The 14,290-nt window shown below is 34.9% G+C and overlaps 1 protein-coding gene across 4 annotated transcripts in view; it reads right to left on the bottom strand.

Moving 5' to 3' along the window:
- The window catches only part of LOC105201231 (protein phosphatase Slingshot homolog 2), a 138,730-nt gene that overhangs the window by 32,989 nt on the left and 91,451 nt on the right, over positions 1 to 14,290 (bottom strand). For all 4 annotated transcript variants that reach the window (XM_026132856.2, XM_026132854.2, XM_026132857.2 and 1 more), the window contains one exon: positions 8,866 to 9,044. In XM_026132856.2, the coding sequence (XP_025988641.1) occupies positions 8,866 to 9,044 (179 nt within the window). The remainder of the gene's footprint in view (positions 1 to 8,865; positions 9,045 to 14,290) is intronic.

Genomic DNA, 14,290 nt, shown 5'->3' with positions numbered 1-14,290 from the left:
AACTTTAATATGTATACATTTAAACAATAATAAAAATAATTAAAAAATTTTTAAACAAGAGACATAGTTATACACATATTTTTAGCAAAATATGATCTTACATGAGCCTCGTTGTGTAAACTCACCACAGAAAAATTAAAAAAGATATTTTTTTCAACTACTTAAAGACTTTATTCGGTCATAACTGGATCTTCGTGCTGATATATCTTGTAATTTTATATACCTTTTCAACTTCATTAACTGCGCGCAGAATAAATTTTCGATCTTGAAATACAGTTTTAAGTTGATGGAAGCAGTAATATTATAGTATTAAATTAATAATCACTTTAATACAATAATAATGATGCTAAAACGTCTACTGTGGGAATGATGCCTATAAGAATCCCTTTCTCTCAAATATGATAAAAAATAAGTTTGTTAATTTTTCCTAATTCTCATACTTTTGCATAAAAAAAGAGGAGAATTTAACAGTAAATTAAATTAATAATCAATTTAATATATTACTCTTCTTTTATAATAAACTTGAAAAGGTATATCTATAGGAATTGGGAAACATTAACGGAGTTGATATGATTTGAACCCCTTGATTCTTACTTCTAGTTTATCATAGTTTATTTCACATGAGAGAAAGAGAGGGGAGAGAGAAATTACACGGTTTTTTCGACACTTTCTATTTTCTTTACAACGAATAATTATTTGCGTAATTATTTTTGCTATTTAAATATTAAATTATCAGTAGCACGAAGAATCATATGCATTTTGGACTGGAGTTTCTCTACAAAATATTCAATAAATCACACTGATTGTGAGCTTTGCGAGGTCACCTCTATATTAACTCCAATTTTACTTTTATCACTTTTTATCGAAGAATTAATATTCTACTCGTGATGTCGTAAAATAATTTAATTCAATGCTGCACAATCAATATCGTGATAATGAAGCGAACCCGATTAAAACTCGTGATTTTGCCTTTTGAACCGGAGGATTATCATTACGCTGGCGAGCAAGGCGTCGCGACGGTGCTTTCAAACTTGCAACGATAATGCAATTCTCGTGATTACGACACAAAAAGGGGGCGCGCGTTCACCGCATCGTCATTAATTACGCATTATGTAAAGGAGATCGCGCCGCACGAGTCTCGCGAATCGCGAATCGCTGCCGTAATACGCGCCGCACCGGCTAGATTTCCGGGAAATCGTTGCCGATTCCGCGATCGTCTTTTCCAGAAAGCAACGGTACTCACGTCAAACTTCGTTACACATACGCGGCACGGCGGCGGTGCTATTCGAGGCATATCGCTTTCCCTCAGCCGCGAATATCATAAGCGAAATCAAATTTAATTAACGCGCTTCGGCTCATGTCGATACATTGACAGCTTTTTTTTTTATTTGCAGACGGTAAAAAGTTAATGGGCTTTCAAAACAGTTTCGAACAAGAACGAGAAACTTTTATATCTATTTTCGATTGTATATACGAGAATTATGACAGCAAAGTAAAAGCAATGAAAATTGGTTTGCAAAAGGTTCGTTCTTTAGTAGCGATATGTATCTACCAATCTAACAAATTGGTCAATATTACTTTTATGGTGTCTAGCGATATCTGGCTAGTCAATTCAAGGATATTTCCACGATATTCCAGGATAAAAATCCTTGCTTTTCCAAGTCGATTAATTTTCATTTCTTAATTTTCATCTCTCTAAATTTTTTGGAGTGGAATTTCATCTAAAAGAGTGGAATTCCACTCTAAAAGTGTGAAAATCCTGCCACTCTTTATCAAGACTGGCAGGATTTTCACACTTTTAGAGTGGGATTCCACTCCAAAGATTTTAGAGAGATCGATAATATTATATTTTATAAGTTATGATTCGATATGACGAATAAATTAAAGTAATTTTCATTACTTAATTTTCATTGATAATATTATGTTTTGTTAGTTAGGATTCAATATGAAGAATAAATTAAAAAATCGTGTTTCTTTGACTCTTCAGTATCACGCAATTCTTTTCCTTTTGCAATCGCTTCTTTATTCCAGGCATAAGCATTGCGAACAAAATGGATCATAGATTTGATATTTTAGAATATAAAAAAAACCAAAAATTCCAGGTCAGTCCTAAAATTCTAGGGAGTTTCCAGGAGTTTTCCAGGATACATTAAATTCCAGGAATATTCAAGAATCGCTGAACACCGTGACTTTCTCAACAGATAAATATCGGTCTTGAAATTTGTGACAGCTACGACGGAAACAGTTAGGCGTCCCGTGCAATAAGATGTGATATTAAAATTCGCGCCTTGCGTAACCGAGAAATTCGCGACAGGTTGCAGTTACGTGGACGAACGGACGAGGAAAAAACAGTGTCGAGCATCGCCGCGAGCGATTCACCAAATGCAATTGCGAACGCGGTTACGCAAAGGTGCCCCGCGGCTCGGAATTTGGGCGTGTTGCATTTTTACAATGTCGAAGATTCGCGCAACGAGATCTCTTATCCTCGCGAAGAAGTATAAAAACGGACGGAAAAAATGCAATTTCCTTCCCTCCGCCCCCTCAGCCGCGAAATTGCCCGGCTCGCACCGTTATCGTCCGGATCGTAAAGCGGACGCCCTCCTTCCTCTGCTTTCGGATCGTAATTCGCCGCTCTCGCCGATTACAGTTACCCTCTACGCACATTCCGCGAACGAATTTTTTACCTCGCCCTCCTTGCGTCTGCGAGATACGCGTGTATTGATATTGTGAAATTTGCGAACTGCGCAATGCACTTGCACGGAGGAGAACTTCCTCGGGTTTATCGCATTATCGAATTCCAATACACTCGGCGCCGTAGCCGATGTTATGTAATAACGTCGAAACTCAGAACTCTTAAATTATAACTAGGAAAAGAGTTACTTGGGTACTGCATGGGATGTATCGAAATTTTCAAGTAAAAAAAAAAATATGATGCCTTAGAATTATTGAAGAACTGTGAATATTTGAGAGAATTTTAGTAATGACCTTGCATTGATAATTCTCTTTTAAGACGTTTATTCACCACTACTATCTTAAACCCACTTTACACGATCTATAATTTGCGTCAGAATTCGAGACACAATTCTATTTATAATTTTATGCGGAAAACGTGAACAAACAAGACGCATGAAATATGCGCAGTGTATAAATATCCGTAAATTGTAAATGACTATACACAGCTACAATTTAATTTACTGTCATGTCTGATCACACGTCATAATGTCTTGGTCCCGGAACCAAGTTATTCGTTTAGTAACTGAACATAAGAAATATCCTTACCTATACGTAGTACAATCTATCAATTACAAAATTAACCAAGCTCCTAAAAAGATTCTTTCTAAACTAAAATGTTGCTTAAATAAATCTTCAAATTGTTTTTCATTTAGTTTTAAAATATTTTGGAACGCTATTGGATCTTCGATATAACATATTAAATATATCTACTTTGCTCTCTTCTGATATGCCATAACTAACACAAAATATTTCTTTTTTATTGCTATAATTATGAATATAATTGAAACTAATATTATTATTAATAAATTCCCCACGATATACTTTTATTATATTTACATGTATTTTTTAATAACTATGTTATATTTTTTTACTTGTATTTTTTTTCGCTTCTAACATCGCACTCTAAGATAATAATGAGTAGTAGTCTTGAATTACAAGCAGAAAAAGATTGATTTAAATACAGCCTGCGTCAAAGTCTTCAAATAAAAACAAAGCATTGAGAAGTATTAGAAGCGAATGAGTTGACAAATAAAAAAACAGAAGAGAAAACAGTTTGTCTAATACTTTTCGAATACGAGCTTAAACAAATGTTTAGAATACAACGGTTCAGCGATTTGATTTGCCTGATTGGTGCATCGATCATATTGACCTGGGCTAGCGTTACTCCAATTTTACTATAATGCCACGTAAATTAAGCTTGCAAATATCTGCGTGGAAAGAACGATTTTGCTGAAGTGTCTAAAAGTTTAGCTAGATTTGAAAAAGCATGATAGTAACTAATTTCAGTATACTATACAATTATTGTGATAGCTCAACAAAATTATTTTCAGATTTATCTAGTTAAATTTTTAGACTTTTCAGCATGTGCATGTCGGAGAGAATAAACTCAATCTTTCGTAACACTCGTTAGTACGTTTAATTTGCTATCCAGCGCGTGTAATCAGTCGATTGCACTTTACATATGTATCAATACGACATGTCGATGTCATAAGACTGATGAAGCGTAACCATTACGGCATCGAACGTGTCAACTGAATTCTCTGGCTGCGAGATACGTGTTAAGTAATATAGTTAAAACTATAATCTATCCGGAAAGAGAGGCAGTGAGAGAGGTCGCCAACGCGAGGCTAACGTAAGCTAGACTGTTGCTGCAATCGACTGCAATAGTGTTTTAAAACGGCCGATCGCGAAAGCGAATGACGTATTGCGACTTTAACGCGCGAAGAGACTTTAACTCTCTCGCGAGTTCGCGACAACTGCATCGAAACGAGAGAGAGAGAGAGAGAGAGAGAGGAAAGGAGGAAAAGAAGAGGAGGCTGAAGAAGAGAGACGATCGTCCGCGCCCGGAGGGTCATCGACATCGTAGGAACGCGAGCTGACCGGCGTCCGCGCTCATTTTCTTTTCCCGGTCCTTTTCTTTCTCCTTTTCCCTTTGCCACGCATCGAGTTGTCCATCCGTCCCACCATCCCTTTATCGCTAATTTCGCGAGAATTGCTCGCCCGACCGGACACGAACGTCGCCCAGTCAATGTGCTCTCGCGTGGATAAGCTTCTTGCCCACGGCCACGGAAAATGACGAAGTGCTCTCTAATCGCGCGAAAAGCCACGTGTCAATATCGTTCAGACGTAATCGCAATCGTTTTATTGGTGCAACACACACCGTTCATGAAAATTTTAGTTACAATATTACAATTTTCTCAGGAAAACTGTTAACTCATTAACGTGCCAATGTATTGAACCTTACGCGTCTGTCGATTTGAAAAATGTTATCCGAACTGCATAAGCGAAAAAATAAAAACTATTGATACAGATTATATAAATTATATGAAAATAAAGAAATCACAAAAATAATCATTGTATTTCTTCATAGATTAGTAATTATATATAACGCTTTGGTAGTCTTCTCAAAAACAAAATTATTTTGAAAGTAATTTTTTCTCTAAACTCTTTTAATTATAAAATCTAAGTAAAATATTATGTAATCATCAGATCATAATATTCATTATAATACATATTTATTATAGAAAATTGATCAAATTAAGTAAATTAAGTCCATCTATATACTAGTTATTCCGAACCAAATTTCAAGACACACTACGTCCGCAGTATTTTAAATTTACATTGTCAGTTTAAGAAAAATTGTTCTCAAAATAATTTTCTTCTTGAAAATGCTTTAAACTTGAAAGTGTTGTATAAAAACTATAAAGCATCAAATCGCCACATTCTGCCAGGAAATTAATGATATATATAATAATTATTTTTCTACTTCTTGACTACGAACGTCAGATTAATTTTAATTCAACTAATTTTAATTCAACTTTATATATCAGTATTATATTTTTCGATATCATATCACCTTTCTTTTCTGATGGTATGTGATCCACACTACGTGCTGCATTGCAGTAGGCAGGCAACCATGCTAAAACCTTACGGGTTTGACTTCGCGTCTCGATTTCGCAAGCTATGTCGCGACCTTCCGTCGTAACCTTGGTACTCACCTGTCAAGTACCATGCTCCAACACGCGTGCTTTACGGTAACGCGCTCTATTTCCCTATGCCCGAGAGAACGGTGGCGACCTTCGCATTTATCTTAATGGAGGCGGTATTATATTATATATACAAAATACTAATATCGAAATGAGAACCAGCGATTGACAAGACGATTTCGCAAATGTAAGAGTTTGCAAAAGATATACATATATGTACGTATAAATATTTGTTCTATCTCGTCTTTTTTGATCATCAAAATAATATTTATATTACAGAGCAAAGTTTTACGAACTTTGCGTGTATATATTTCTTTCTAAATCGGAATCAATGTATCATTTCTAGATTGCAATGCTATATTTACAACTGTCATCATCAATGTTCGCTATCTTTGACTAATTAAAAGGAAGAAGAGTACTCTAACTATTTATCACTGAAAGACAGTGTATATATCGCCAATTTATATAATTATTAATAACTATAGCAAAGAAAAAAAAGAATTTTACTAATTTCAATTTCATTGATTCTAATACAGAGTAGACGTCACGTTTATTACATGCTATTAAAAGACATACATTGAATCAATTTATGAGCAGAAAGATCATAAATGAAAGAACAAAACGTTGACATTAACACGATCGGATTACACCAAAATCGATGACAGCAGAGTATTCTGACGTGACGGGAGAACGAGACTGTAAGTTAACTTAGTTTCCTCGAAATAAAAGCTGCGCTTCGGAAACAAAAAAAAAACCGGAGAAAGGAGGAGAAAGCACATGGACATCAGCATTGTGCATACGAATTGCATTGTCTACGTTACAGGTAACAACCGTTACAGATAAACAGACGGTGTACAAAGTCTATACTTAGACTATCTACGTGTAGACGCCCACCGATATTCTCCTTTCATTTCGCAGCGCGTACGCACGACGACGACGCCGCCGCCGCCGCCGCTGCCACGTTAATTATCGGTGCAACATTCAATCCGCAGGCGAGCCGTGGCAATGAGTCACTTAAAGTAGAGAGAATTAGACAAGTTGGCACAGCCGTTAGAAAGTGGCCGCGGTGCTAGTGCCGCTCTGAAAATATTTGTTGATCGGTCAGGTTGCCGGATATAAAGCAGCGTAACGTTAGCGCTACGCCTGAATCATCAGAGATTTCAATCAAACGAATCGTATTCGAGTAGAGATCCGGAGTATCGAGTTTCTATTCAGTCACGAATTCAGTTAATTTAATTCTTAGCAAAATAGATAAGATTTAATCTTGGATATTATTAAGTGCTTGAAGAAAATATAATTATACACGGTGAGAAAAATTTTACTGCAGTATCTAAAAATTTAGATAGATACAAATTGGAAAATAACTTTATGTTGGACTATCAAAATAATTATATAAGACGTTTAAGCGTGATGATACTGCTGCAGAAAGTTTTAATATTCTCAACTTAAACATTCAACATAATTTTTTTAATTGTTCAACATAATTATTTTCAGATCTGTTTTTCAGCAAAATTGTCCTTTCCGTGTACAAATGTATTTAAATGTATATAAAAAAAGAATAGTTTTAATAAAATAGAGATGTAAATAAAAAATAAAATTTTCTGTCATTTTCACGTAATTTTCGTTAAAAAAAATTTTGTCCAAAATTTAAACTTAGGTATTCAAAGTCCTATCTTATAGTTAAGATCGTCTTAAGTACGATCTCGAGATGCTTTACAATCATTTCATAAACTAGCTAGAATCTTAAAATCACTCAAAGAAAGTATTCTGATTTAGAACTTTAAAATTGAGCTTCGATCTTGCATTTTCTTTTACTTTAGGATCTTAAGAATATTTCTGTAGAAATATTGAATAAAAATAATGCTCTCATATATAGAAAAAATAAAAGAAGTGAAATTTTAAAATTGTTTCTTCAAAATCGCTTTTTATAAATACAAGTAACATCACTCCAATTTTCGTTAATAATAAAGCAATTTTCATCAAACTTATACACACATAAAATAAATGTCCCTTTATCGCATAAACTACAACCAGTGTGGTACATGCAAAACTTTTTTGCTATTAACAAAAAACCAATTTGGTCATTTTTCATTATGCTTATTTTTTCGTTAAATTTTGAGCCTTTTCTTTCATATGCTACCAATTTGGAAATTTTCAATATTTTTTTCTATTCATACTGTGTGTGTAATCACGTTTGCTTTATACATCTTTTTCGTTTTTAGACATCGTTTTAGATTAATAGGCTTTTTTTAAGCATTTTTTGTTTTAAATTAATAGGAAAGAGACACTTATAATGTGTATTACCCCTACTGCACGTAATATTGCAATCTAACAACAATATTGCTGCAATATTGCTGTGATATTACAATATCGCTGTAATATTACTGCGATATTGTAATATTGTCGCAATATTGTTGCAATATTACGTGCTGTGCGGGATGTTTTACAAATAAATATTTTATTTTACCGGTTTATGATCTAGGATAAGAGCAGCAATTAATTTAATTGTTATTTAACTGTCCTTTAAAAAAGAAAAAAGACGTCTAATGCTAGGGTCACTATACGGTATATATACGTTACATTGCGTTTGCAGATGTGCATATTTGCGCACTACTCGTGACACAAGCGATGGCGATGTTTATGCAATTAACATTCCTGGACATTTAACATTGTCTTAAAACAATTCTCTTTTTAATTTATACTCTCTCACTTATTTATAAACCTTATCTTCCAGTGTGAAAAGTAATCTAGGGAATAACATCTCGCTAACATATTTTATACACATGTAAAACGTGAGACGCAGAACCCAACGTAATGAAAAACATTTTCCACGATCTCGTATCTCCAAGTAAATTGAGAAAGAGAGAAAAACTCTAACCCATTCCTATAGGGGTATAAAAGATTACTTAACAATCGGCAAACGTTTGTAGCTAACGAGTAACGTTATATAACGAATCATAAATAAGATGGAAAAAGTAGTAAAGTCCGCGCGCGTCTGTAATCGCTGAAACGTGCTAATCCGTAGTGCCGCGGGAATATTGCAGAACGCGCGCCGCGCCGCAGAGCAAGATCGCAATGCTTCTCGCCGGTGAGAGCGCAGCGGTGTCGGGGTAAATAGCAGTGAGAAAGAGAGATGCGAACTCACCCATCGCCGTCGAGAGTGATAGCGGTGTCGGCCAAAACTCGGAGCACGAGACCGACGGTCGCCCTGGCGTGACAATCGATACCGAGGAGACAACTCTCCTCGGCGTCCTGTCTTCCCGTGCAGGAAACGACGACGAGATATCGCGTCCTTCCTGGATGCACCGACTCCAGTTTCACGGCCTGAAAGAAAGACACAAGGAAATCTCCGATTACTCAGGGCACAACTTCAAAGCACTGCACGCAGATGGATATTTAAACGCCACTTACAAACGAGGAAATCGCAGTTGAAAGCGTAACTTGTTCGCCGATCCAAATGTACGAGTTATCTTATTGTTAGATACGATATTTTCGAATTAAAATGTAATATGAATGTGACAAATGTCTCTTCGGAATTTTATGAATTAACAGAGAAGAGAAGAAATTTGTTATTTTTCTTACACCTCAATATTTAATATTAATTTACATTTTAATTTTTGTAATTTTAAAATAAAATTTTTCTTGCATCTAAACATGACATTGTTTGTGAGAAGGATATGCTTTTATGTATGTCAGAAAATATAATAAATAATGTCAAAATATTAATTAAAATGTGCAGTAACAATTCTCTCTCTCTCTCTCTCTCTCTCTCTCTCAATAAAAAATGATTCTTATGAATCAACAATACATGAAATTGTGTATTTATTGATCACAACATAATAGTGAATTTTTGTACGCTACGAGCATTGTCTTCCAGGGTTAACGACATTATGGGGAAGTAATATTACACAACCAGCTCATTGGCTTCGCTTCCATTCGACCGACTTCTTCCCGTTTGCATCAATATCTTGGTAGGATAATAATATAATACTACTAGTCTTGAATTTTTTTTCTACAAAAATAATCCATATATGTGCTAATTGTATATACAGAATATTAAAAAATGCGCGTATGAGTAGTTTCAGAATATTTGTTACCGTAATATTTTATTATTTAATTTAATTTAATTTAATTTATTCAATCGTCATATCATGTTAAAATAAGAAATTATTTTTATTATAAAAAAAATGAAGAACAAAATTCAAATTACAATTACAATTACCTTTTTATTAAATTAGTTTTATGATAAAATTTTTCATGAATGCAAAAGTTTTAACAAATTCTAAAAAATAAAATTATTAAATGAGGTACATAATAATATGGCACTATTATTGCAACGTATTATAATAACTATATATTATATTACAAAGAAATATTTTAATTTCTGTATGATAAAATAAAAATAACATATTATAAATTTTTTATTCGCGATATCTCAAGTTCTGGGCCTAGCTACTCGTCTCGAACACAAATGAAGATTTAATGAGAGAAATCAATAAGATAGGAAATGGATCGAGTGTAGCGAACCCCTGTATTAGAAGTCCCAGGATGAAACTCCACGAGAGAATTTCCGACAGTAACGATCAGCCAGAACGTTCACAATAATTCGCTCGCTCGATTAAACGAACGTATCACTCGCAGTGATCTCTACTTTGAAACGGTTAAGCACGGTTTCCGCCACGAACGATGCGTTCGATGCTCCCAGGCGGACTGTTTAATTACTTTCACCGATCCGTCTCTTATCTCGCATCAGCGAGAATTCAGTCCGGCTACCGGTGGCTCGGGAGAGCAGCAGCGAAGGAAACGACGCGAATTACGAGAAATCACACGCATGAATGAACGCAAAAAAAAAAAGGAAGAACAGCGGCGATGCCGCGGTCTCGAGTGCCTTGGTCGGGATCTCTTCGGATCTAGCGGACCGGAGTTCGCCGATTATACGGAGCGCGTCCACTTCACGAGTCGATTGCGATTCTGTTGCTGCGAATGCAGCGTCTGAAGCGGGCCCCCTCGAGTGCAGTGGGCGTCGGCCCGTGCATTTTTGCAGCATGTAACGCGGCAATTAACGCTTCCGCACTCCCTAGGAAGAATTCCAACCGCGATAACAGACCGGATTTTGTTGGTGATTACATCTCGGGCGCGCACGGCGGATACGATTTTTCTCGTTCAGAGGCGAGGAAAAAATGATACGCGCGTTAATCGCGTACCCGGCGCGCGGCGCATTCGCGCGTAACGCAGTACGCATTAACGGGCGTTAATAAATGATGAGTGCAGAACCGCGCACGGAGCTAATTAAGTTTCATATATCAATACTGCGCAACGAAAACGGCCCAATGTGTTCCTGGGAGAGATTTGGAGCGGAAAGAAGAAAATACTTCGGGAGATATTCATCCTTTTACTCTGCTAGTCAAGAATGAATGATTGTAACTGGTTATAAATTCCAAGTAATCCCTATTGGCACACTTTCCATATCGCTTTATGCTCGTATTCCACTGAATATCGTGTAAGATATCATAAGTATAATTAATAATACGAAGCGTAATATGAAAGCATGTAAAGTTAATGATATAAAAATTAAAATATTTTATTCAAGAGATTATACACTTTTAGACTTGTTTTGAATGCAGCTAATAAATGTTATTCGAAACACATTGTGTTACACACAAAAAATATTCTACAGAAAATCGATCGTGATTGAGTTTTACAGATAATATACTGAAGCATACAGTTTCGTTTTAATCTATAATATTGAGAATTAGCTTCCAAGACACTTCGATCATTTTTGTATTGAGTAAACGCGAAAGTTTTGATGAGTTTTCAATGAGTGTCGTAAACAACATTTTTTTAAGAGACGAAAGATGATTGATAACGTTTAATTTATCAACAACTTTTTTTATCAAAATTCGTGGTTTTGTATCTATGTAAATTGCGATATGAGAGAGAGAGAGAGAGAGAGAGAGAGAGAGAGAGAATTCCATTCTGCACATTTTAATTAACATAATATCATTGAAATTTAGCGAATCTCTCGCAATTGAAATTGACACAGTATTCTCTCCAAATACATCAAATACAAATGCTTTCTATGTTGAATATTTATTCTCAGAAATTTATACGTCATAATATATGTGTATAAAGTCTTTCTTTCAATTTTTACTATTATTTAAAAACGTAATAACTTACTCGAATTTAGCAAATTACTTTTATGAAAAAATAGCTGATATAGTATATTGCTCTTTAAATAAATAATATAATCATAAAAATATTAATATATTAACATGTCTGTCGATAATGCAACAAAAAGTTGATTACAGCATCTCTCGAAAAACCATTAAAACTTTTACACTGACTCAAAACATTTATGATCTATACAATATGTAGATATAAAATATCAAATGAGAACTGTAGTATTGCGAAATAATTTTGAATCAATAGCCTCAATAAAAAATATATGACAAATACAAGAATAATAAATAACGGAAGAAAAATGTGTTCAAATATAAATAACAATTACATAACAAATATAAGAAAACATAACAACGAAGAGAGAAAGTTAAAAGTATAGTATATAAAAAAATGTTCTCGGCTTATAACTTATACTTCTAGTCAATGATTAAGAAAATTGTCGGTAAGTAAATTGATTATTCATAATCTGCACACATCCACAGCCCCCAATATGCAGAAGACTTCTCATTTCATTGATTATGCACAGTTTGAATCAACATACAGCTCTCAACGGAACTTTACAGAAGATTTCCTATTTTTATTCATAAGAAAGAAATAGCCTCTTATGATGCATGCGACAGATACCGTAGTCACGATTTACTGATGAACCGTCTCGCTCGTTCCGCCATCGATCATCGGGCGGAACGATTTCCCGATCGCGATCAATAACGCCACGATTACGCGATCCGCTCATCCGTGCGCGAGGCGTTCGCGAGTGCTTCGCAAGGAGACACGAAATCGCAAAAAAGATTCCCGTCCAAGAGAGTGAGAAAATGGCGAAAGTCTTGATAGAATCTAGTAGAAAGAGAAACGCGGAAAGTCACCGATATAAAAGTCGGCCTTTTGATAAGCATTAATTATAAACGATAATTAAAAAAATATTTCTGTGACTTGTCCATGAAACTTTCTTCGAAAGCTATACTTTCATTTCTAATATTTTGTTATAGAAAAATCAATTGTCATATTGTGTCGTTAAAACGAAAAACTATTTTTATAAAAAAAATTAAGAACAAAAAAAACAAACTGTAATTAACTTTTGATCAGACTATCTTTGTAATAGCGTTGTTACATAATGAAATAAAATTTTTGAATAATATCGGAAAATTTTAATAAATTCTAACGAATACAAATCTTAACACGAGTGTTTAATTATTATATAATATTATTTTTATATCACATATTTCATTATTATGACCGAAGCGATTATCCAACGTGGGAAACGCGCGCTTAATCATCACAAATCGCACGATAAGAATTGCTAAAGACCACGACATCATGATTCGGCGTCGACTCGGCTTCAAATGTCGACGATGGCGTAACGTAGTTACTTGGATGTATCATGTGGATACTTGCATTCCCGGGCCCGCAATTATACGTCGTTAACCTCAATGAATAGATAATTAGCTAATTTACTGTCCTCATAAGACGCCATAAACCACACGTTCCTTCCGCAATTGTGATAATCAGTGGCGAGCGACAGAACAAATCAAATTAAAACATTGTGCAACTAGAAGTCGTTGCAAATAATTATGTTTACGGCAAGAAATCTCTTGCGGCGAAAATTTCTTGTTGTTTGTGAAAGCATTAAAGTGTGGCTGGGTAACCGATGCAGCAATCGATCCAAATAATGCAATGTAGTTTATCAGCATTATACATCTCCACTTTTGTAATTCACTTTGCACTAATGAAAGTTTAGCTGGAATACAATATAGGTCAGTTTTATTTCTTCACGTTTCTAATCTATTTCTAACGTTTGTAGGTCGGTAAATTTAAATATTGAATTCACAATTTTCTAGAATAAAATCAGAAAAGTCAGTTTGAAAGAATTAGAGAAATGATTCGTGTCAGAAAGACCAGTTATAGGAATCGGACAAATGATACGTGTTGTTAAATTTTCATTCACGTTGATATATAACACAATTAAAGACGCGAAAGTTCATTATCTCTTCGAGTAAAGCCTGTAAAATGTATGGTTCACGAGGAAATTGATACGATCTCCTTTTCGTATGCAATAAATGTGCTGATTACGAACGATTACACGAAGTGTGGTTTTTAATTAGTCGTACTCCCGAAGCCGCATCATAATTTCTCAAATTGCTCGAGTGGCATTTCTCTACGTACGCGTATGTTTAAGTTGGTTGTTACGACCGAATGATCAGCCACACGGAGCGAGTAACGAGCTCCATCCATCAATCACGCATAATACGCTCGACGGTGGAAAGAAGTCTGATATCAAACCAGTCAACTTGCAATTAACACGATTTGATTCGTCTCGCAATTGCTGGGTATATTGAGTAGTGGAAGCCAGAAATTTTCAAACGTTAAAATTAAAGAAACAAAATTACTTACAA

The sequence above is a fragment of the Solenopsis invicta genome, chromosome 1 (genome assembly GCF_016802725.1).
Source record: "Solenopsis invicta isolate M01_SB chromosome 1, UNIL_Sinv_3.0, whole genome shotgun sequence".
Taxonomy (NCBI): domain Eukaryota; kingdom Metazoa; phylum Arthropoda; class Insecta; order Hymenoptera; family Formicidae; genus Solenopsis; species Solenopsis invicta.
This window is presented reverse-complemented; position numbering and strand designations above follow the sequence as displayed.